This window comes from Pogonomyrmex barbatus, unplaced genomic scaffold (assembly GCF_055798465.1).
Source record: "Pogonomyrmex barbatus isolate J1 unplaced genomic scaffold, ASM5579846v1 scaffold11, whole genome shotgun sequence".
Classification (NCBI taxonomy): domain Eukaryota; kingdom Metazoa; phylum Arthropoda; class Insecta; order Hymenoptera; family Formicidae; genus Pogonomyrmex; species Pogonomyrmex barbatus.
Genome location: NW_028297107.1, coordinates 2347597 through 2373634, shown reverse-complemented (window position 1 = coordinate 2373634; position 26038 = coordinate 2347597). Strand labels below are relative to the sequence as shown.

At 32.6% G+C, this 26038-nt stretch overlaps 1 protein-coding gene across 11 annotated transcripts in view; it reads right to left on the bottom strand.

The window, feature by feature from the left end:
- shaker (potassium voltage-gated channel protein Shaker) overlaps positions 1 to 26038 on the bottom strand; it is a 107279-nt gene that overhangs the window by 18976 nt on the left and 62265 nt on the right. For 7 of the 11 annotated variants that reach the window (XM_089070974.1, XM_011637135.3, XM_089070972.1 and 4 more), the window contains 4 exons: positions 6716 to 6839; positions 4459 to 4724; positions 3411 to 4054; positions 1107 to 1236 (listed from right to left, as the gene is read on the bottom strand). In XM_089070974.1, coding sequence (XP_088927100.1) covers positions 1107 to 1236; positions 3411 to 4054; positions 4459 to 4724; positions 6716 to 6839 — 1164 coding nt within the window. Of the gene's footprint in view, positions 1 to 909; positions 1047 to 1106; positions 1237 to 3410; positions 4055 to 4458; positions 4725 to 6715; positions 6840 to 26038 lie in introns of all 11 variants that reach the window. The other 4 variants (XR_016137981.1, XM_089070975.1, XM_011637134.3 and 1 more) reach the window with 2 other exon arrangements.

Here is a 26038-nt window from a genome sequence, read left to right as displayed (position 1 = left end):
CCTCATTTTCTTCTCCATCTCCCTCTCTCGTCTCTTCTCCATATTTTTCTCCTTTCTTTTCCTCTCCCCTAATTCGACCCTTTCCTTTCTCAAACCCTCCTCCTTTTTTCTTTGCTCTCTTCCATTTTCTTTCTTTCTCTCTCTCTCCTCCTTTTCCTTTCTCCATTTCACTCATTACATTCTCTTTTGTTCTCTTCGTTTCCCTTTTGCTTCATCTTTTTGTCTTTTATTTCTCTTTTTTAGTTTTTTCTTCTCTTTTCTTCTGTACATGTCTTTTTTTTCTTTTTCTCTTCTTTCTTTCTCTCTTTTTCTTGCTTCTTTTATTTTTCTTCCTAACTTTCTTCCTAACTTTCCTTTTGTTATTTGTTCCTTTTTCTTTATTCTGCCTCCCATCTTCCTAATTTTCCTTCTCTCCTCCTTTACTCCCTTTCCCCCCTTGTTACTGTACATTTTATTTTTCTTCAAAAACTCTTTTTTATTTTTCTTTTTTCTTTCCCTTTTTTCTTTACTTTCATCCTTATTTTGCTCTTTCTTCTTTTCATTTTTCTTTATTTCTATGTCTTTTTTTTTTCTTTTTTCCTGTTACTCTCTTTGTAGTTCCTCTTTTGTAGTTTCTCTTTTTTCCTTTTATCTTTTTTATCTTATTTATTCCTCCTTGTCTTTCCCTCTCTTCCATTCTCTCCCATTCTCTTCCATTCTCTTCCATTCTCTGCCATTCTCTCCCATTCTCTTCCATTCTCTCTCATTTTTTTCATTCTCTCTTTTTTTCTCTCTCTCTCTCTCTTTCTCACCGTCTCCCTGTCTCTCCATCTCCCTCTCTCCCCCTTTTCTCTCTCCCTATCTCGACAACCTGAAACGGTCATCGTTGTTTTGCGGGCATTAACTAAAGTCTTAAATGAAAGTGAGTACATCATACGTCATGTCACCATAGCCCACGGTCGTCATCGTGACAACGGCCCACCAGAACGCGTCCGGAATGGACTTGAAGAACGAATTCTCGGAGCCGGCCTCCGCGAAGTATACCGCCGACGAGAATAGCACCACACCTGCAATGCAAGGAAGAAAACACCGGTTCAGTGGGTTTAACGCCCCCGGTGGCTCTGTACCTCATGTCGCCGTAGCCCACGGTCGTCATCGTGACCACCGCCCACCAGAACGCGTCCGGTATCGATTTGAAGAAGCTGTCCTGCGTGCCGGCCTCCGCGAAGTAGACTGCCGACGAGAACAGCACCACACCTGCAACGCACACAAGAGGAAGGCACGGGTCAGGACGGTATACGTCATCGTCCACGCGCGTCGTATACATCGGTCTCGCGGACGCGAGGATCCGACTACTGAGATCATCGATCTGTGCATCTTCCTAATCACACCTGGAATTGTCCACGTGGTATATGTATATCCCAGAATTAAACAAAATTGTTTATGATCCAGATAATCAGCTGATCACACCTGAACTGCTCATGGTATACGTTGTGAGCACACGGCTCAGTTACTAGGATCATCCAATCTGGATAATTTCGCGATCACACCTGGAACACTTGGACCTGCAATGTCCACATTCTAAAACTACAATGAACTGATTTCCTTTTAATCGATTTCCAAATTGATTCAACTTTCAGTTGAAAGCGAGTCAATGTATTTCCTTGATGAAAATCTGTGATTCATTTTTCAAAGAAAACATTTCTTAAAATCTTTTATAATTCCATTGTTATTGTACGTCAGCATGTGGCATATCCGATAACAGGAACTTTTCCACGCAGAACTAAAATCATCGACTGTGGGAGATTTCAATCTTGAAAAGCATTAATACGTTAAATTTGAGACAGCAAATTTGTGCTGTAGAGTATTTGATTTAAAAAATAATATTCTAATAATTTAAGTAAAATTTTAATAATTGCATAGTAAATAAAATTTAAGAAAATAAATGAAAGATGTTATGTTTTATCAAAATTTCAAGAAAGTGTTATCTATTTGAGTAACATTTATCAATTTTTATTTATTACGAACTAATGTATAAATTCCGAGCGATACTATCTCATTACATGAATAAATTGATACAACTAATCAATAATAAAAGAATTAATAAAAAAATTAAAAAATAACAACAATATCATGATTACAAATAAATTTGATACTATTGTAATAATTTAATTTCAATAATAATTTCAACAGAGAATTTTTATAGATTAATCAAAAGATAGAATCGATAGAATATATGATGACTAAAATAAATACTAATAATACTAACCAGCTTTATTTTTAAAATGTAAAAAGTAATAATATCATGCTACCTTTAAATCGTTAAAATAATTAAATTTCAAATATTCCAAGGATTTTGAGTAACAATTTTCAATGGTAAAAATACAATAATTACACAGATCAACATTTTTCTTTTACTTTGATCTCAATTAAATCTGTGTACTTATTTTGTTAATTTAAATATACAAATTGACATCTTTTGTTTACTTAATCTACAATTCCTTTTATAAATGCAGAAATCTTTTGAAGTCATTAATAAGAGATTGTTTATTATCTTTTTTAAACACAAAATAGTCCACTTTCTATATAAATTAAGTCTATAATAATTTTCTAAAATATAAATTATATTATTAATAAAATATTAATATTATTAATAAAATATTAATTATTTATAAATATTTAGTAGATATTTAGTACATCACAAATAAAAATTCAATTAAAATTGATATATTCTAAATTCTACTTTTTATTTTATTTGCGTCCTTGCGTATTTTCTTTTTTAAGATATTGTGCCGCAAATGGTCTTCAAAAATTTTGATTATCAAATTTCCAATTGTACTCAATATACTACCAACACTAAAAATGTCATATTTGTTCTATTGCAAATCTCATTTATTTTATTATCTCATTTCTCTCAATGACGATAAGTATTCATGTAGATCTATATTTACCAAAAACGTTCTAAAATAATATTTTGAATACCCTCAAAACAAAAAGAAAAATAAAATAAAAATTGTCAATTAGAAAACAATTTTTTATAGAAACAACTATAGTAATTCATATTTTGTTATTCATTTTTTTGACATCAACAAATTGCATATATTGCAGATATTTCTTTATTTTTACCTCTATCTTCGCTGCATTTAATTTATATTAAATTTGATTATTACTTTATAAAAATAAGGAATTTGTCTAAAAACTATGTATAAAAGAGTTCTTATACGCTATTCCTTTATTAATGATAATTTAAATATCTTTAACGAAACAACTCAAATTCCAAAGCATTTACACACAGCATATAATACATAATATAAACGAATACAAAGTAGCAAAAATTTGCAATTTTTATACCAATTTATATAAAATTAATAAATCCTTAATTCCTGTTTTATTTTTATCATTAATCGATCGGAAAAGATTATGAAACTCACCAATGAAAAGGAAAAAGATGAGCAACCCGAGTTCCCTCATGGAGGCTTTGAGGGTTCGCCCGAGGATCTGGAGGCCTTTACTGTGTCTGGATAACTTGAATATCCGGAACACTCGGACCAGCCTGATCACCCTGAGTATCGCCAAGGACATTGCCTGGTTCGTGCTTTTGTCCTGCGGGCTTACCGGTGCCTTGGGTAAATTCAGCGTGTCCTCCTCCTCGGCCACCACGGTGGCCAGGGTGATGAAATACGGAATGATCGCGATGATGTCGATGATGTTCATTACGTCACGGAAGAAGTTAAATTTATTTGGGCAGGCGAGGAAGCGCACTGTTAACTCGAACGTGAACCAGATGATACAAATAGTCTCTATTAGGAAGAACGGGTCCGTGATATCCGGCACTTCGTCCTCCTCGATCTTCGTGCCGTTTGTCGTCGTATTGAAGACCTTGTAGTGCTTGAACTCGGGTAGCGTTTCCAGGCAGAAGATCACAATCGACAGGAGGATCACGAACACGGAGATTATAGCGACCACCCGAGCACCCTGCGAGCTCTCCGGATATTCAAACAACAGCCAGATCTTCCTCTGAAACTCGTGCGACGGCAGCGGTTTCTCCTCCTCCTTAATGAAGCCCTCGTCCTCCCTGTTTGATCGGTCGTTGCTTGATTAATACCGCAAATATCGACTACTTAAATCGACTATTTATATATATATATATATATATATTTTAAGATAATATACAATATTTCCGGTTTCTATAAGAACTGTCTTGCAATAAATATAAAGCATAACTAGAAATTTACAGAAATAACGACCTCTAGAAATTTATGTCGCGGCAAAGGATATCTCTAAACTGATCAACAAAAAAAAGATCCATATACAAGTAAAAGCCACTGAATACAATTCAAAAACAAATACAAAGGTTTATGATATCAAAAATTTCCGTTGAAAGATTTATAAAAATCAAGGAATCATTTATAGCCATTTTAATTGCAATAACTGAAGGATTAAGTAAAATCGCTGGGAATCAGACAGCTGCACTTATACCTGAACTTGTTGGTAGCCATCTCGCCCAGTTCATAGAACTTGATTTCTTCGGAGAAGACATCGAGCGGGACGTTGACCGGGCGGCGTAGGCGGCCACCGCTCTGATAGTAGTAGAGTATGGCATCGAAGGAAGGTCGGTTCCGATCGAAGAAATATTCGTTGCGCAGCGGATCGAAGTATCGGAGCCGCCGTGTCGGATCGCCGAGCAGCGTGTCCGGAAATTGGTTCAGCGTACGCAGCTGTGTCTCAAACCGTAACCCGCTCACCTGTCGATTGTAATAATCGATTATTGGTACGGTGGCGCCGCGCTGGGCGGGGCGCACCGCTCAAGCGGTTAATTGGAACAGCGGTGATTGTAGGGGTGGCTGCTCGTTTCAAAGGGACTAATGTATCATCGGAGATTATCGGATCGATCACGCGAGTGAACCACCCACCTAACGTCGTTAGGTTAACTTATGTTGAGTAGTACCGGTTTCTTTCAAGTTTTTAATATTTAAAACGAGGACATATGTATATTTTGGTGCTATCCCTCAGGATCTTTTGTCAGATTCAAAAAAAAAGTCTGTAGTCAAATCGAGAATTAATTATACTGACAAGGCATTTGTCATAAAAGATTTGTATGAGTTTATGAGGAATTAAAAATTTATAATACAAAAGATACATCGACAACAACCTTTTATTACAAAGACATTGACAAATTACGACGATTATGAAAACAAAAATTTAAACATGAATTTTAAGAAAGAAAAAATTGAGAACTTAAATAATTATATTTGAATAAATTGTAATCATCTTAGTATTTTTGGAAAACAAACAAGACATAAAGTGAATTTTTTTATTATTTTTTTATTATTTTTATTATTTTTATTATTTTTTTATTATTTTTTATTACATTTTTTTCAAATGGAAAATTGTAATTTTAAAATAATTTCTTAATGAAAAATATATAAAATTTCAGCAATTTTTTATTCAACAATAGTGAGTTGATTAAGTCATTCATTCTTAGAAAATCGAACACACACTCAAGAAAAATCTAAACTCATATTCTCCACAAAAACAGAAACAAGAAAGAAAACACAAAGAAGAAAAGTAAAGGCGGCCAAAATGTAAACCAAGTAACAAACTATTTCCGCTCTGTACGAACCCATATTTCATAAAGAAAAGTATGTTTAAGGATTAACGAAGTAAAAAAAATAAACATTACATCATAAAAATAAACATTACATCGGTTCATTTCCTCATAAAAAAACGATTAAACATAAAAAAACATGGTTCCGAAAAATCAATAGCATTTCCATCACTATGAAAGAAAATCTATGATAGAATTACTGGTTAAATAATGTTCAATTATAATGTTCAATGTTTTTGCTTTTAACATTTTATTTTTAACTGAGACCAGAAGGAAAAACATGTGTAGATAAGTGCACGTTATACGCTAATAACATCTACATATTTCATCTACATCGCATCATATGGCGTGTTTTGAGCTTTTGAACCCACCATAAGAGAGCCCACCATAGAAGAGAAGAAAAAAAGAGAAAAAAATAAATGAAATGCATCGATCGAATCGATTGCTGTAATTGGCGCAATGCAGTCGTGTCATCCGCGAGGACAGATAATTCCGTTCACACAATACGACCTTGGTGCTATATCGCCTCCGATTCCAAGACGAACTTGGATGGCCGCCAAAACGCAGTCTGTAGGTCACTTCATGTCTTGAGATAATCTCACCTCGTCAGAAAGAAGAAAGCATGTGAATACTGAACCGGACTAGAATTACCTACGTATAAAGGTACGTGGGTAATTCCAATCATAATGACAAAAGAAATTTAACAAAAAAAAAAAAAACTAATGAGGAAAAACAGATCAAAGAACAATGTTAAAATGGAATAGAATGGATTGTGTTTAATTTTGAGAAATTAGTATATTTTACTGGGAACTGTCAAACCTAGAATTTATGGCACTAAGACTTCGCGAAATTAAGGATCTCTGGTGCCAAGACTCCGTAAAGATGAAACTTTTTTGGCAACTAGAATTGAAAATTTTTCCAAGAATCAGTGGCGCCAAAGATGATAAAAGAGCAAAAAGTTTTTGACATGTCTCTTAAGAATTCTTTAACCTGATAAAAATAAAAATATGTAAAAATGTTCTCTCAAAATGATGAAATGGAAAGAGTATTTTCCAACTATTTGTCAGTCTGAAATCAAAAGGTGGCGATACAGAATTAGGACAATTAAATGCTAAAATTCTCACTTACGTTGATGACGACCCTTTCACAGAAGTCATGATCGTGCGGTATGGGTTCGAAGTGTGTGACGCCTGTGTATTGGGTGTGGGGGTTCGTCCCATCCTCGTCCTGGCTGCTGAGTTTCGGCAGCGATCTGTAATAATCAAAATTATACTGTTGTTAATAACTCTTTGACAGTAGTTGAGACAGTGTTTGAGAAGTTATATATTATTTTAATATATCTGACACATATATATATATATATATATATATTTATAAATAAAAAAAAGAATCTTCCCTCTTTTGCACAGAAATTATTTCATTGTACTAGGCTTAACCTTCGTCCGGCAGATCGAGTCCATTCGAATCTGTGTTATACTATTTATAATCATAAGATTATTTGATTTATATAAAATGCAACAATTGTCAAATAATTTCCATTCAGTAAATAAAATCTGTATTTTATATATATATATATTAACTACAATAGAACATATTTAAAAAGATATATAATAATGTAGTATAAGATTAATATAAGAAAAATTAAATATATTTCTTGTGAAAAATTAAGTAAATGTTCTTTAAGTAAATGTTCTTATTTGTATTTTATATAAAAATGCTAAAAATTCTTTAACTTAAAAAAATAAATAAAATCTTAAAAAATCTGTAGATACAATTACAGATACAAAAATTCAATCAAAATTTTTCTCAAATATGAAGAGACAAAATTCAAATTTGGGTCTGAATGAATCCGAAATCCGCCATTCGATCGGTCAGTGAAGAATTAAAAGAAATTTGTATTGATCTAATAAAATTTAAAAGTGTAGTAAAGTATTTGAGTCTAGTAAAATTCGAAATTCATTGATCTAATAAAATAGTCTAATAAAATTTCTAAAGCGCATACAAAACCACCCCAAGACATCACTAATGTGGCACAGAAATTTATTAAATCAAAATTGTACTTTTTTAAATTACAAATTATAAATTAAAAATTTTAGATTAGATTAAGATCGTTAAGAAACTTTTTTAAATTTTTTGCTCATTCTTAACACACTTTTGACCATAGTTCGTCTGTACTACATTAGACAAGTATACTTTCAGTTTACCAGAAAGTGGTCCGCGAGCTATCTTATTAATAGACTATCAGATGAAGGCGTGTATACGTATCTACTAGGTTGCTATACTTGATGTTCTAATAGCCAAATCAAAATAGATACACACGATGCACATCTATAATCTATAATACATATATTCTACGTATTAATGCCTACTCATTAGCAATCTCTACTGGAATTGGTGTATTCATGTTGTCAGAAATGTGTCAAACAATCCGATGAATGCGCGTCGGGTCTGACGATAGTCAAACAGAAAATACGCGATTTGAATGAATGTCGAAGCGACAATCGCACGGAAATTATGTCGGCAAGTTGCCAAGTACGTTAATTAACTGCCAAAAACAATGGGATTGGAAAATATCAAGCGACTTGAAGAACAGTGGTATACTTAAAAAACTAAATAACATATATGTTAAATTTGCCTTCATTATTTTTTCATTACTTCATCTAAATATATAAATAAATATCTCAATTAATTTGTATAAATAAACAGATTAATATTATGTAATCACACATAATCAGACAACTAATTGTGCATGGAAGTTTGACATCTTTTGAAAATGAGACAATGACTATCCCTACCAGAGAGTTCCAAAGATCACTTCAAATAATATTTTCAAGCGAAACTTTTATTTCATAAAAATTTATTGATCTGACAAACATTCTTCTATGATTTTGCGATGATCATTAATGAATAATGAATGATAAATTAGTTTTTAATCATTATTATTATTGTATCATATTTATGATTCATCTTAAAAAACTTTGGACTAAAATATGCTTATGGCAATATTGATAGTATATATCTGTTTGATAAACACAAGAATATGTAATATTAAATAAATAAAATATCACATTTTAACATCATAATGAAGAAAGCCAAGAAAATAAAAATTTAACCTGTGACAACTGATGGACTCTTTACTATGAAATTGTAATTGTGTTCCACTTGTTTGCCTGGTGCTTTGCGAAATATAGCCACGATATGAAGAGATTTAAAGAAGAAAAACAACTTGATCTTGAAGCTACTGGAATATTTCAATATTTAGCGTTTCTTGGATTGATCGTCGAACGGTCCACTTGTATAAGACGTGTAAAAGTCGCCCACGGCTAGTCGCCGTTACTTTACGAGTCGCCCGATTTAGAAGCGAGGATGCATCCAGTCGATATATCCGGCGGGGGTTACGTCGATCGGCGATTTATTTTGGGACGTCAATGGGAAGTCGATGCGACGAGGACAAACATCAATTTCGAAGTCCATGTACTCCCGGAACGCGACGATGAAAATAGCGCAACGTAGTGGCAAAAATAGCCACTACGCGATTTTACATGATAACTGCCGATGGCACGTGCCGCCATGGGGAAAGATTTCATGTGCGACAAATAGATTCGACATGCTCACGATATTTTAATAATTCCTGAGAAACGTTCCGAGAAAAAAAATCCATAAAAAGGCACTTTTATAATAATTGTTCTAATTCTACTAAATATTCATAATAACATAGCAGAAGTTTGTTTGTAATCATGTAATCATAACCATCTGCTAAAAGGATTAAATAAGAACTAATTAAAATTTTTCTATACAAAGCGCAGCATTACAGCGGCACTAAGTAGATTGTTAATAATAGCAGTTGTTGTACGTTTTATGAACGATATACATTACGTGCGATCATTTACAATCCCAAGGAATTGAAACAAGACCTAGATTATGATTCGAGAAAATTGGTTCTTCGAAAGGTCCCGATAATGTGGAATACATGACGTGCACTACATTTCAACAATCAGACATAATGCGTAGGTTATTACGCGCATAAATTATTCCGCCCACAATAATTATAATAAATATCAAGTCATTGTAAAACATCCGCATATATAAGATATTCGGCGAGAAAAAATTCAAATTCTTACAAATTTTAAAATTTTTCTTAATTTTCAGATGTTAAATAATAATAATATTAACAAATAATAAGTATTAAATAATACACAGTATTATATTTTTAAATTTGTTTTTTTTGCATATTTTAATATGCAAATAATTTTTTTTATAAAATTCATAAACATTATCTAAAATATATTCTCCGAATTTCATCGTTTCATAAACCTTCTTGCAATTTTAGAACTTCTCCTTTTCAAGTAAATTTGCCCAAAATAACTAACAAATATAACCCATCGATATCTATTAATGCCGAATGATATAAAGGTTGATCTATTACAGATGGTTAATTGAGGAGACACGTGTAAAAGGTTGGCCCTAGTAATGTTAATCTAGTCTAGTCATTATCTTCAACTGAAAATCAATTCTGTTTATATATGCTAGCCGAATATTCCTGAAAAAATAATAAGCTAGCTGAAGTAGAAGAAGAAAGAAAAAACTAATGGGATACGATAAAAAAAAAGAACGAGTATTGATTTTTGTGCTCAATTATCACTAATTATTACATATGTACTTGAATTCTATAGAATTAATAAAAATGTAATGTAGCTCTATAATGTAAACATTTTTCGAACTTATCGATATTTGTATTTTCTAACGATATTGATGAAGAAGTATTTCAAAAAAAGCATATTTCTGAATCTGCAACTACTAAAACTTGTAACGTGAAAACGCATAATTTGCACGTATTAACAAAATACGTATCTAACAAAATACTATTCTGTCTTTTAAAAGCTAATCTGTCTTTTAAAATTTAACGAAACTAACTAATTCGTATGAAGTATAATTATTACCTTGTGTATCTCTCACAATTTCTTTCCTGCCAAAAAACGACGAAATAGGAAGCCTTAAATATTTATTGAGCTCTTATAGCTCTCACTGCCTTTATCTGCAACACTTCGCCTACATGAAGCATCGCCCTTCCTATTTTTATGCGACCATTCATGTCTCAGCATAATCAGGCTGACCCATATTAAGAGAAGAGATCGACGGTGAGAAAGACAAAAAAGCTGACTGCGCATGAATCTTCAAGAAGAAAGTTGCGTAACCTGATCCTTAGAAAAGGGTAGATTCTGATTCGAAGTTTTAACATCATTTTTATATCCTCTTCAGGTTTAGTAAAATTATTTCCCTTCTGGAAACATAATTTTTTATCTCATCAAAATGTAGAATTTATCGAATCAAAATTCTAAAAATAAATTTATAAATATATATTTTTAAATTTGATAAATATTACACTCGTGTAAAACAATTATCTATTGCTTTACAGAAAGATTAAAAGTTATACAAATAAATAATTAATTAAAAAAGCTAGTTAAAATTTATTATTTTTGTCAAAATAACAAATTAACATATTAAAAAATTATTGCAAAATTTGAATAATTATAATAAAAATCATGAAACATGAAATTCAAGAAACATGAAAGTTAAAAAAACAAAATTTGTACAGTATTAAAATTTGTACAGTCTTTCAATAGAGAAAAATATATTTTAAATAAAAGATGTATTTATTGGAATTTATTGGAGCTATACATTCATCTCTAGCTGGTCCTGACTTCGTCATTAATTCAAAACTTTCTCAAGAAGCCCAAGCTACCTCACTGTACTATTTTTCGCTCCTTAATGCGGCATCTACATTTTTCCACTGCATCGAGTGCTCCACTGAATAATGGAGAGACCACTGCGGAGCGATACAGCGGTCCTTGACGATTTTTATAAAGTTACATAAAATGAAGAGGTGCGAAAGAAGCAAATATCAGCAAAGAAGAAAACTGAAATATTTGTTTGGCGGAAGTGTGCCAGATTTAAAGATTGCGTTGCATTTCTGCACATTTAGGTCAAATATAATAAATTCTCACAATAGATTTCTTTTACGATAATTAAATCAGAAATTTTTGCAGTCTTTTCAAACTGAAATGTTTAGATTTTAATTAATCAGTAGCGGCGAGAATTGATTTAATGAAACGCTTTTATTTAATGAAACGCTTTTAACAGAGTCCCATTATACAAATATATTTATAAAAATACAAAAAATACAAAGCAAACACTTCAGATACAATTTTTCAAAAACATTGATCGTATCATATCTTGCATATTTAAATACACGATACTTTAGACAAGAATGCGATACTAGCACGATACAAACGCACGCTGTGCGAATGCCCTCGCGTATGCACGCACGTGATCAACACCCACGCAAAGGGTAAATTCCTCTTGCGTGCGTACATTCAAGTATATATGTCAGAAAAGCTGTGCACATACGAGATGAACAAACAGAAGATACAAAATATTTTCCTCACAATTTCCTTCGATAATCAAATTTGCATAATTGATAAAAATTTAAATTTTGATTGAATTCTACAAAATATTCTACAAAATATTTACACAAAGAAACATTATCTTAAAAAATTAGTCAGAATATGTATTATAAATATTTATAAAATATACATTCTATATATGTTTGGTGGTGCCTTCAAAAATTAGCTCATTAAATACATACGATTTTTATCGTTAAATATGTTAATGTTTCAATAAATCTCTTAGGAATATATATATTTTTTCTTTGCTCACTATTCTTATAAAACTATTTTTCTCTGCAGCAGTTACATAGAAAGAGGTATCTATCCCTAAATATAAACACGCTTCGCTAACAACTCGAAAGAATTCATTATCGCAGCAATGAATTGTGGAAGGAATTACAGCCACGCATTCCACAGAAATCCTCGGCGAAAGAGGAATGCTTTCGTCTTGTCCTAAAGATAGCTGCTGGTCAGAAATGGGAATGTATTTTTAGCGGTAAATTTAGCATCTCGATATATAACCACTTCTATTAACGTAATTACTCGATCATATGCGTTATGATTAAGCGTCATATTTCCATTAATTTTTTTGACTACACTATTTTCCTCTGCGAAAATTCTGCTGAAAATATTCTATCATATCTTCAGTCTACATATTTTTTTCTATATTAAATCCAAATCCATTGAATAATTTATTTTTCAAAATAACAATTGTTATATTATTTTCCGATTTCCATAATATTAATGCTTTATTCTTATTTTTTATTAAAAGAAAATTATGAAGAATCTTTACATAAAAAAGATTAAATTCTAAATAATTATTTATGGATTAAAGAACACACAGAGGAAAAAAGACCAAAGCACATGCGCGATTATCGGGCATGTGATTGTTGAGTTTATTATTAGATCAGCTCATTGATCATTTGTTCGCCTCCTCTTTAATTTTTTTCTGAGAAAAAATGCTTGTAATAAATAATAAATAAATTATGAGACGCGTAATAATTGTACAAATCGCATCGCGAACCGTAAACAGAAATAGACGCAACGATCATCGAGAAAATTGTTGCCCTGTTTTTCTATCTCTCTCTTCTCTTCTCAAACGCGTAGTTTCTTCACAAATTACAAGTGCATGAAATCGTAAAATGCATTTTAGAGTCTGTCATTAGCAGAAAGCAGGTTAAACGCAATGCAGTTGTCGGTTAAATTTACGATTCGACTTGTTTCGATGACTGCACGTTGTAACAAAACAAGTAATGATTTCTTTAACTCATGATTGATTTTAAAAGATCGTAGATAATTTATTTAAAAAAAAGTGCCACATGTATTTTAACATTGCTATTGCTCCAAAAACTTAATATTAATATAGGCGTAATAATAACGGCAATTGTCACGACACGCAATCCAAATAATTCTATTATAATTAATTCTGACTTATCGAATTCTTAAACAGTTTACAAATGTCTGCATCTATTTTTATTTATAATGAATAGCAACTTTATGTATTAGGTAACATTAATATAGTAACATATTAATTTATGATATTAATTAGATAATATTAACATATTAATCGATGGTGATTATGTATAATATGCGAGAATGAGAGATGTTTCGACGGAGAATAAGTGGTCTTTTTTTCTGTAGAGATAAAATTAAAAAAGAGCTAAGGTTTACGTAATAGCAAAGAGCTAGCAGAGCTATAGTGAATCAAGCGTGCCGTAAAACTCCAATGCTCTTTCTTTGTGCACTCTATATCTTATAAATCTACTCTGTTTCTTGCATGCAAATTAACAGTCATAATTCTTTCTCTAACTTTCAAGAATCTCAAGATTCAAAGATCTTCATGTTTCCTTTAGATTTAATTCATGTTTCCTTTAGATTTAGATTAATTTTACAAATCTAAAGATGTAGAAATTTAGATCTTCGAAAGAACGCGCGCGTATATTAAAATTCATACTCTCAATAAATTTCAAAATTTATTAAAAAATTAAATATTTTGTAAAATATTAAATTTTTAAGATACATTCTAAAGTAATTTGATTATTAATGATAATTGGCTATGTTTTTCTTTCTTTTTTTTTACACGCTCCTGCGAATGACCTGCTATCTATCGTTACATCACTGTTCAACTTTACGTTGACTCGTATCACTGTACCGCGACTTCTTCGAGACTTTAATTTCCAAGTATTCATGATTCAACACATAATAAATCAAGAAACTAAATTTTGTTGGAATTCACGGAAAACTGAAGGCTTTCGTAAATCATAACTCGTGCCAACCGACAAGAATATGTCCAGCTACCATTATCGCTATGTGTATTCGGATAACTTATTCGTATAACGTTTCTATCACATTTTAGTCTTATGTCGACTTTTGCATTACTGTGAATGTAGCCGTGCTCGGCGTACCTCGTGTCGCCGTGTTCCTCCGCACCATTCCGGTGGGGGCGTAGATCCTGCCTCGGTTTGAGGACAGGGGTCAGCCCCCATTTCTCGATGAACTCGATGCGGGAAATCTTGGCGCTTCGCGGCGGTTACGAGAGGGGGCGAGTCCCCCTCCCGAGCCCCATGCCACCGGAGAGCGGTGCACCCCCGCACAACACGCACCCTTCGATGGTCCCACCCCGCCACCCTCGCCGTCCTTCTCCACTCTTCTTTGTTCTTGCTCACACTATCTCCCGTTCCTTCTTTCGCACACACGTTTCTTCGAATTGTTCTCTCGTTCTTCTCATTGCGCACCGATTCTTTTTTTCATGAATCTCCTTGTCACCGATGTCACAAAGATATTATCCAATCCACAGGATCACCAAGTACCAAGATCACCAATGATCACTTGTGATCAGTAGTTAGCGGCGGCAGCGCAGAACGCACGACCAAAATGGCTGCTGTTCCTGCTGTTGACTCTGTTCTATTCTCTTCTTGGCTCTCCGGCTCTTCTCTTGTTTCCTCTTATAGCTCGTCAGCCTCTCTTTCTCTCTTCTTCCCCTGATTACTTTATAATCTTAATCTTTCTGTTTTCGTCTCTCCTAATTCTAGTCCTCCGTCTCGGTCTTTCCCACCCTTATCTCGTCTTCCGCCCTGTCCCGAAGGAAGACTTCGATACAGGAAAACACGTCGTAGTGGGGCGAGGCGAAATGGTACTTCCCAGGATCAACTGACACTGATATCCTCGTACATTTCGCCAATCATTCTCGGCTACTGACGCTCGGCGATGGGGATGACCAACCGCGCCAAATCAAACGGGGTAGGCGACGGAGCGTCCGTCCAGCCGATCTCGGAGTAATCATCGTCGGGAGGAGAAACGTCTTCTCTCGCGCCGTCGACACGCCTTTCTGGAACCTCACTTCACTGGCACCTCGTAACCTCGCGCGATCGCACTACCAGCACCGCCGCCAACCCAGGGAGGCCGCGGCGGCTTCGTTCGCGCACGCACTTCTCCGCGGAACTGGCACTCGTGCGCGCTGGCACCACCGTCCGTCCGTCCGTCCGTCCGTCCGTCCGTCCGTCCGTCCGTCCGTCCGTCCGTCCGTCCGTCCGTCCGTCCGTCCGCCCGTCCGCCGTCCGCGCGGTTCGAGCTCCGCTCACTCTTCCTCTCGCTCACGGCGCTCGTGCGCGTATCCCTCACGTACACCTACGGCCGCCACGAGGAACGAGCGGGAGAGGTCAGCGAATGTTCTCTTGGCTCCACCTTCGCGCTACGTCGATGAGAGCTCGTCTGAGGACACCACACCGTGTCGAGCTCCCTTTTCGTTCCACACCTCTCACACCGTTCCGTCGACTATTCCTCTCGTGCTTCTCTCGTGCCTCCCCTTTCCTCCCTGTAGCTACACGGAGATGGTCGGAGGTTGTCCGTAGTGGGAGCGCAACGCATAGGGGAGTATCGTCGCGAATCGAAGACAGAAGCGACTCGTTTCCGCCGTGCCTTCTTCCTCGTCTCACGCGCGCTTCGCTCACTGGAGCGGCCAGAAAGCTGCGCGCGTCCCCTGCGCGAGGATGTCCTCTTCCTTTCACCACCCCACGTTCGGAAAGCGACTACGTCTGTCGCTCCCTCTCGTGCAGCACAACCCTTCTCTTTCTGACCAAGTTCTACTCACCCTACCCAGGACTGCATCCCTGTGTTCGACCATGCCTTGTCATACCACGCTACACTACACAGAACTGTGTCTTCACCGCTGTCTCGTTTGTTCTGATCACGAAGTCTAGCGTGCAACCGCAAGCGTGTATTTTCATGCATATAATATATCAGCTTTCATTTCGGCTTATTTCCAGTTTTTTTCTATGTGTATTTCTTGCTCCTGGACATACTCCCAAGCCTTAGATCTTTCTTGAGTTATACCTTAATTATTCTTCACTTTGCTTCTTGTTTCTTCTATCTTTTTCTATTTTACTTTTCTTCATTTCCCGCTTACTATCGATTAATTAGAAAAAACACATTATATTTATGATTTAACTTATTATTAACTTATTATTATTAGTTGGAATTTTTAAGTAAGTTTTTTCTTAAAAATATATTTCAGTACTTTCTACAATGCATGTGATGTGTTGTTATGTAAGAATCTAAAGGAATCTAATGTGTTGCATTATACAACAGTTCATTTATATTAGTATATATGGTAATAATATTTCCACTTATTAAAAAAATCTTCAATAATAAAATACGGACTAATTTATCAGAAATAATAGCTCTTCTATTTATATCAAGCTATTCCATTTCATAAATTGATCCCAAAATAATAAAAATAACAAGAATCAAATAGTAATTGCCTAATCGCAAAATAATAATTTTATTAGAAATATATATCTTCAATCTTATCATTATTTCATTAAACAAATAAAAATCAAGATCAAATGTACTAATAAAAGATAGACAAATAAATCTCATTATATATCCTAATATTTTTAATATTCAATAAAAAATCTCTGCAAATCACTTGAAGACATAAAACGACATTTTAATTTATCTAACAATATTTCTAACCTCACCTCAAGAAAGCTCGAGGTTTTAACTATCAAGTTGAGGAGATCAATTGTTGTTGCGTAATCAAACTGGGCAGCAAGGTACACCCCATCCCACTCCAGTAAGTTCTTCACAACCTACCCCGCACCCCTAGTTTCTACTCTTCTCCCCCCTCTGCGGATAAGGCAGACCGCTCGTCGCATTTGAGGATGAGAGAAGGTTAACACGCTATACGAAAAAAGTAGGTGGCTCACACGGATGAGAGAAGCAATAGGGGAAAAGGATGATGACAAATCGAAGATGAACGAGGTCCTCGTACTTATAAATACGATACCAAGCTATATATTCCTACTGTCGTTGCCATTATCATCATCACCGATAATGATGATAATCCTGAAAATTTTCATATCTACCTACAATAATCGGGTACTAAATATCCAAGAAAAAAATAAATATGTGGAATGTTATTTCCATTGAAACATATACTTTTTGCAAGAAAATAAATCAATAAAAGAAAACCAAAATCAAATTCAAAAATCATCAATGAGATTGTAAAATTAAAATTTGATTGTAAAATTAACTTGAATTTTGAAGTGGACATGATAAATATTACTTAGTACTGTGTAGAGAGAAAAAGTAATTGCAAAATAAAAACAAAAGCAATTTGAATGTTGTTTATTCATTTACTATGATTTTATAAATGCTCGACATTTTATCGATAGTTCGAATAAATTTTTAATCAAATTTGGTTCAGACTACAACATTGCAATCATAAAAATGAAATGATGATATAATGGTATGCAATAAGATACAAGTGACATGCCAGTTCAATTAAACAGAAAAAAATTCGATTTTACAAATATAATTAAAACTAGTATGTACATTATTTGCATTTTAACTTAATATTTTAGAGACAATGTTATTTCATCAAATATAAGATAAACCTCTCGTCATTTTGTAAATCCTTTCAATGCAAATGTATATCTGTACTAACTGTCAACGCAAAGAATTGGTAAAATTTACTGTATCTATCACGGAATCGAATTCGTCATTTTGCATCCCTCGGTGCATTGCAAATCTGATAAACGCTAGTCTATCGATGTTTGTCGAGTTGCTTCATCCAACTCTCCTCGTCTCCTGGCGCATCTCCTTCTGTGACTCATAACAGTCAACGAGCAACAAAGCGACCTACATACATCGACTAACATTCCATTTCGCATAGACGAAAGCTTCGTGAAAACTTTCCTCTCCACACAATTTCTAGAGTAAAAGAAAATAATAGTAGCATGTGGCAGTTGCAACTGCAACAACATTGATCTCTTCTTCTTTTCCTTTTCTCCTTTCCTTTCTTCTCATTATTCTCATCCATTCTCTTCTTTTTCTTCCTCTTTTCTTTCTCTTTCCCTCTCTTTTTCTTCTTTATCAATTAATCTAACTCTCTCTATTTCGTTTTTTTATCTATTAATTTCATTTACTTTATATCTGGTTTCCTTCCTTATTTTCCTACTTTCTCATTTTTTCATATCTTTCTTCATCGATTGACAAACTGTTTTTAAAATGTTGAATTTTTTTGGCAATAAATCGACCGAAAAAGAATAACGAATATTACAGATTCTCAGACTATCTTTTACTTATTATGGAAAAATATAAGGAAAAATATAAAATAAATAATAATGAATTTCAAATACAGAAATAGTATATACTGATTATTTTTCATGTATTTATATATGTGTAAATATGTCTTAGTTTATCAAATAAAGAAGAAAAAGAAAAATAACTTTGTTTTTTTCGCAATTTTATTTGAATATCATCGAAAATTAATGAAAAGTAATTTTATAATTTATAAAAAATATAAATACAATTCCATTAGTTTAGTTTTACAATAATATTATTCTATTTTTTCTTTATATTCTCTCTAAAATTTTCTTCTAGTATTCACTAGAAAAGTATTCCTTAGTCTGAATTTTTATTTCTTTTTTGATATATTCCGTTTTCTTTCCCTTTGCTTACCTATTTCACATTCATTGATTCTAACTTTCCTTGTCTTCCTTAGCTTTATTCCTTTTCATTAACAATATTTTATTATCAATAATAAACCTCATTTTTTTTCTTTTAATTTACGTTGATTACGCTATTTTGATTGACACAGAATTTCTTTTCCTTGTCTCTCACGCTATCTGTCTCACGGTATTTTCTTTTCCCTCCATTTTCCTCATCTACATCTCACTTTTCGATTTGTCCTCTCTCTGTATTGCCAGATCTCTTCTCGTTGCACTAACCGCACGCAATCAATACATCCCCCTCCATAGCTTGTATCCCTACCTCGTGCGAATCCCCCTCCCCCATCCTACTACTCTTGTTTCTGACCCACCAATCTCACAGCGCTACTACCCTCGCATCCATTGCCTCCCTTTTCTATTCTATCTCTTTTGATTTTTAGCACACTTTTAGCACGTGTACAGTATTGTATTATAGTTTATCATTAATATTTAATTCCCAGAAAAATTCAATTCAGAATGTACTAATCATTCTCTTCTTTTCGATTTCTTCATTTTTGTATCTCTTTATAGCTTTGCCTTTCTCTTTTTCATCCATAATTTTCTCCTTTGAAATTTCCACGAATGTCTTCAATTTTCGATATTTCTCTGATTTAATCTTTTTTTCAAATCGTCTTTTATCATAAACAAACATCATAACTTTAGGATGCATTTATCACGAACGTATGTCGTATCATAAATACAGTCGTATCACTTGCAGTAATACCTTGTCCAACAATAGCTCGATAAGAATAAGGTAAATGTGAATCTATGTATCAGAATGATTAACAGATTATCATATGTTTTATTCCGTAAAATATAATCTCTGCTCTACAATGAAAATCGAGTTCGCGATTATTATACGAGCGGAAATCACTCTAATCCAAGGAAAAAAAACTCTGTGCAGCACTTATCGCAAATGAACTTTTCTGAAGGAGTTTCTTGCATGCGTCGTAGCAATTTGCAGCTCCAATACTAAGTAAAATCGTTTCCAGCTATAACATTTTGTCGAAGTAGTGAAATTATGAACAAAACCGTGACGTGATGTTCAGTTCTTAACATCGACGAGACTAATAATTTACGAAAAAGTATATATATATATACTGCGTATTATACCTGTACTCAACGAATTATTCTGATCATTATTACATTACATTTGTTACATTCATTAAAATCGTATTATATCAATAAATCAGCACATTTGAATTATAGTATTGCATCAAAAATAATTAATTAAATAAGTTTCTAATTAATTATGTATGCTGCTTTATTCATCTACATGACGGCTAATAAAAGTTTCAACGCGTATAATTGAATGATCCATTGGGAATAGATGATTCAAACTTTTTTTCACTCGGTCAAACATTATTAGTTATGAAATACTCAGGAAAAGGAAGGAATGGCTTAACGGGAAATTCTTTGTGAGGAACGTCAACGTCAACGTTGAACAGCAGCACGTCCGTTCGAGAGTAACGAGAGTCTGTAGAAATTAATTTTCCTTCCCGTTTACTAAGTTAAGTAAAAGGGGAAGGCACATAAAATCACTTTTCTTGCTTTCTTTTCCTAAATTTGATTTCAGTTTTGCAATTCACGATTGACAAAGCCATTATCAAATATTCAACATGTTTTACAAAAAACAATACAAATTTGTTAACATTAGCTAACAAAATAAATACACATTTATAATCAATTTTATTATTGTCAATAGTAATTGAACTAATATACATCACTGTTCGTTAATTAAAATAAGAATATCACTGTTCGTTAATTAAAATAGTCAACAAATAATCTATGCAGAAATAAATAAATACGAGTGTCTTAATTTATGCCATATGTTTGTGAAAAATTGTTGTGTATATTCTTAAATTATAAGAAATTTTATCTTTAAAGATATCTTTATTATTATTTGTACTTTGAAATAGAGTTCTATTCATTTGATTTTAAAACTTTAAATTCCAAACTCATTATTTATATATAGATTTAATACATTTAATAGAAAATGTAATATATTATTTAAATTTTAGTTTTATTTAAGTTATTTTCTACAATTTTTTTGTTACCAGACAATATTTATTATATATTTAATATCAATAATTTTCTTTAGTAATTTTCATTTACATTTATAAAATTTATAATATTTATAATATTTATTTAATATTATAGTTTATATGTTCATAGTTTCATTAATATTTAATTAATTTTTCAAAATTAATATATAATTTACATATTAATTTATTCTTTATTTAATTGATTTATACTAAATGTGCGCATTTTAATATAATTTGTGCATTATATATTATTAAATATTAATTACATAAATAATATGTTGTATATATATTTATATATATATATATATAATATTTATATTAAATATATATATATAATATTTATATTAAACTAATATTATATATATATATATATATATATATATATATAATATTAGTTTTTTATTTTTTTTTCTTACAAGCATTCACCTTTTAATTTACATGATAATCACTTGCAAAACTATATCGCATTATTATTCATATAAAAAATTATTTTAAACAATCTATAATTCGCGTCAGATTTTAGAATAGAAATCTGACGCGAATCTATTTATACTTCTTTACACCGTGTATTTCAATGTGCGTATTTTAATATACATCTTATGTTTATTCTAATTCTTTAGTTGATTTTTTTATAAGGAAATTTATATAAAATTATAAATAGTATTTTACTTTAAATTCTGAAAACAAATCATAAATTGTCTAAAATAAACTAAAGTAAAATTGTAAGTTTATGCATTTCGTAATTTTTAAAAATATTCAGAAGATACGTATTGATTGCAAGTGTATTTGTCTTATTCTACTTTTTTCATATTCGATGAGATGGAGGCGGAGCAATTCGTCGCAGTACACCGGCAAAATTCGCGGTCGAAAGTTAAAATACGTCGATAAATATCTGAGTATTTGGGCCACCGGAACACGATCTGCAACGCGACGTGGAGCTAAGCCAACATTGCGTGGGTTCCGGAGTCAGGCTACCTCATCCCAAAGATGGCTAAACTTTTGAGATATTTGTTGAGATACTCCTCATTTGTTAAGTTGTAAAGAATGATAAATTAAATTATGCTAAATCAGTGAAATTTTACGAAAAATAAATAAATTAAAATAAATTAATATTTCTTAATTGATTCATAAAGATAAATTCATTACAAAGAATCTCACTTTAAACCTCAATGTGATAAACGGAGAGTCAATTATCCTACTCATTCGTCTTTCAAAATCTAATTTCATTTGGTACAAAGTACGTCAGGTCTAGATAAATAACCTGGTAAAACACTCCTGCTCGAGGAACGGAACATTAAACTCATTCCAGACAGAGAATCACTATTAAGGACCACTCATGTCAAAGAAGACAATGGGGAAAGACGTGTATCACTGGATGCACTTGACGATTGATCTCCGTAAGTGCTCCTCTAGCGACAAGGATGTCGAAGAGACCCATATTCTGAGCAACAGGAGGTTAAATGAGCCAGATAACACGAATAACTACGATTTTGTCATGCGATAACGCGCTTTAATGTTATATTCGTTATAATGTGACTTTAATCAGATAGAACGCCATATAATTTATCTCTATTTCCACCAAGATGTAAATTAATTTTGATCTCTCTTTACTTTTTATCTTTTTCTAATTCACACATCATAAAGAAAGACAGTAAGTTTAACCGAGATCATCAAAGTAAATTTTGTATTGAATTTTGTAAATGGATTAGTCGTATAATAAATTTGATTTTCTTCCTTTCTACTTTGATTGCCACCCATCCTTATAATATTCTTCAGTAATTTATTATAGTTTATAATTCTCCATATTTTGTGTATTTGTATCTTGTATGCCTAACGCCAAGCATAACGCTCGAAATATTTTCGCATAACATGCGGATGACTGTAGCGCCTCGACTATAGCAATGACTATTGGATCAGGGTCATTCTGGACGTTTCATTGATGCAGGGTGGCGTATTCATATGGTAACTAGAGTTAACCGCTCTCATCGAGACCGTGAGAGAGTAAGTGGAGAAGCTGACCTAGATAACTGTGCCTGCGACCTGGTTTGTCCCATCTTTATCGAAGCCGGTGAATGGATCCGACATGACGCACACACCACTTCATGGTCTCTCTCTCTCTCTCTCTCTCTCTCTCTCTCTCTCTCTCTCTCTCTCTCTCTCTCTCTCTCTCTCTCTCTCTCTCTCTCTCTCTCTCTCTCTCTCTCTCTCTCTCTCTCTCTCTCTCTCTCCTCCCCTCCCTTCCTCCCTTTCTCACTCCTTTCTTTCTTTCTCTCTTTTTCTCTCTTTCGCATGCATACACGTGCACCTAGCTCTCCTTTCTCAATCCATAACGTTATTTCCTTACGTAACGGCGGGGGATCCACGTAAGAGGCCTTCCCCGACGTAACTCCCGCTGCTATTTCCCAGTGCCATAATCGATTCGCCTTCCTCAACAATCACGTGTATGCTCACCATACTGTAATGTTGTTGTGCAATTATTGACGTTCTATAGGCGTCGTTCGTTGATCATACGCAATCACAAATTGATAAATAAAACTCTTAAAGAAGATTCATTTAAAAAACTCAAATAAGAATAATTTTAAATCAATATAAACTTGTAATATAGGTTTCACGATTTATCTAATATGGCTAATCTCATTGAAAATTTTTGTTTAACCAACCATCGCTTTTCAACTTTTTTAATAACTTTTATTATTAATAAAGTTTCTATCTTTGAAGTTACCTTTCATTATTAGTTATATGTTACGTCGATATTAAATTTTTAAACCTTATATTAGATAATAATTCAATAATGTTCTAGAGATGACATGTTCTAAATAATTAATTAACATTATCAATTAAAATATAAATTAAAAGAAGTTTCTTCAGTAAGTATAAAAAAAGGCAAAAAATAAGAAATATAACATTCATGGAACCAAATAGTCTAACAAATTTCATAACGTATCGCGATGGCGGTTGCGTTTTACATCCGGTGGATGACGTCACTGGCGTGTCGTGTGAAGTCAATAATGACACGTGTTAAATTACTAATTGTTTAGATCTGCTAATTCTTTTGATCCCACGAGAGCAGGAGGACGAATTCATTAAATAACAAATGTTTTTAGAGAAGTAAATTTAAATGTTTCAAATTCCGTTTGACCACATGCAAAATTTCTTCCTTCAAAACAAAATGGATTTTTTTTAACGTAATTATCAAATTTGGAAACTATCTAATAGTCAAACAATCGCAAAATATCTTTAGAATACAATCTAATTATAGCAAATCACTTCATCCGCATATAGCTTCATCAACACATAAACTATCATTCTCGTCTCATTCTCTTAGAATAACCAACCGGACCTCTTGTTAATAACGCCATACGATGTTATATATCACGGATATCCGCCGGGGAAAACAAATATTTGCATTGCATGTGAATTTATGATTGTTTCCGCGAAAAAAACCCAAGAGAGAATTTTCCATTAAAATGGACATTATTACAAAACGATTTTTACAATCTAAGCATTTTGAAAAATATCATCATCGTTTAAAATTAAATACATCATAATTTTATTTAAATTTTAATAAAGAGCATGAGAACAATAGGATGAGAATTGAAAAATCAGATTTAATACATTCACAAAATACAATGTTTCGCTTCCTATACATATTCCTTTCTCAAATTTCGATGAAATTAAAATAATGAGAAAAATTTGTGGAAATGTGTTGTCTGTTATTTATTATATTAAGTTTAAAAATTATCCTATACTTCTTCAATTTCAAGATGGCAATTTTTTTACATCGAGATGCATTCGAAAACTTCGCATTGGTCCCGCAATTCAATAGACTGACGCAAGTCTCGATGGTAGTAAATAAAGAGCAACCACGATGTAAACAAAAGGGTGCACACCCTGTGAACTTTTTCATGCTGATTGAAGCAGAATCACTTGATTCTCTATTTTACCGTGAGATGGCGACAACCATCGGTCAATTTTCACTATCGACTTTACTGCACCAAATCATTTTGTAACTGATCACGTGCCGTTATGGCGAAAACAATAAAGTGCTTCGACAGAAAGAAAGAAATGAAGAAAAGGACATGTCAGAAAAAAAAATCGGTCAAGATCGATTCTCCCATTATCCGATATTTGAAAGAGGAATCATGTCTCTAAAAATATATCGTAAAGTCTATTTACTACAAAGTAAATGAAATTCATTATTTTTAGGAAAAATTAAAAATCGTCTCATTCATAACTGACAAATTTACCATACAATTACATATGTATACTATAAAAATATAATTATAAAAATAATTTATATATTCCAATTGTTTTATTTATTCTTTTAGCGCATATTTTCTTTTAACTAATTTCAATATTAAATAAATATAAATATTGAAATTAGATGAAATCAGATGTTAGCGAAATCGGACGCTGATGTCCGCGATTTCCGGTGAATTTGCCGAGCAAACTTCAACCGGATATTACTAGGAAGTTGAAGTGTGCTATGTAAATATGAATCTGACGAGTATACAAACAAGCGTTTATTTTTTCGAAATGCATAGAACTAAAGAAACGTGAAACGCATTCCATTTTTCTAACTGAAAACATAAATACCATAATATTAATACATAAATTCGTTTTATAAAGTACTTCAATAGATTCGCAATTTGTATAGTTTTTGTACAATTTAAGACTTAATTAAAATTAGGCTTAACAAGTTAATTAACAATCTGATTTACTGAACTAATTACAAATAATATATCTTCAAACAAACTTAGCAAAATGCGAAGAAGATATTTCTTTTTTCTTTTTTAAAATAATTGAAAAAATAATCTTGATGTGTATGCACATCTGGATTCTATTATAAATAATAAATAAAGCAAAACAAATTAATTGATATAATTATTTTTATGTTTCTTTTTACCAACAATCACAAATTAATACCTTAGGATTGATAATTATTAATTATAATAGGATTGATAATTT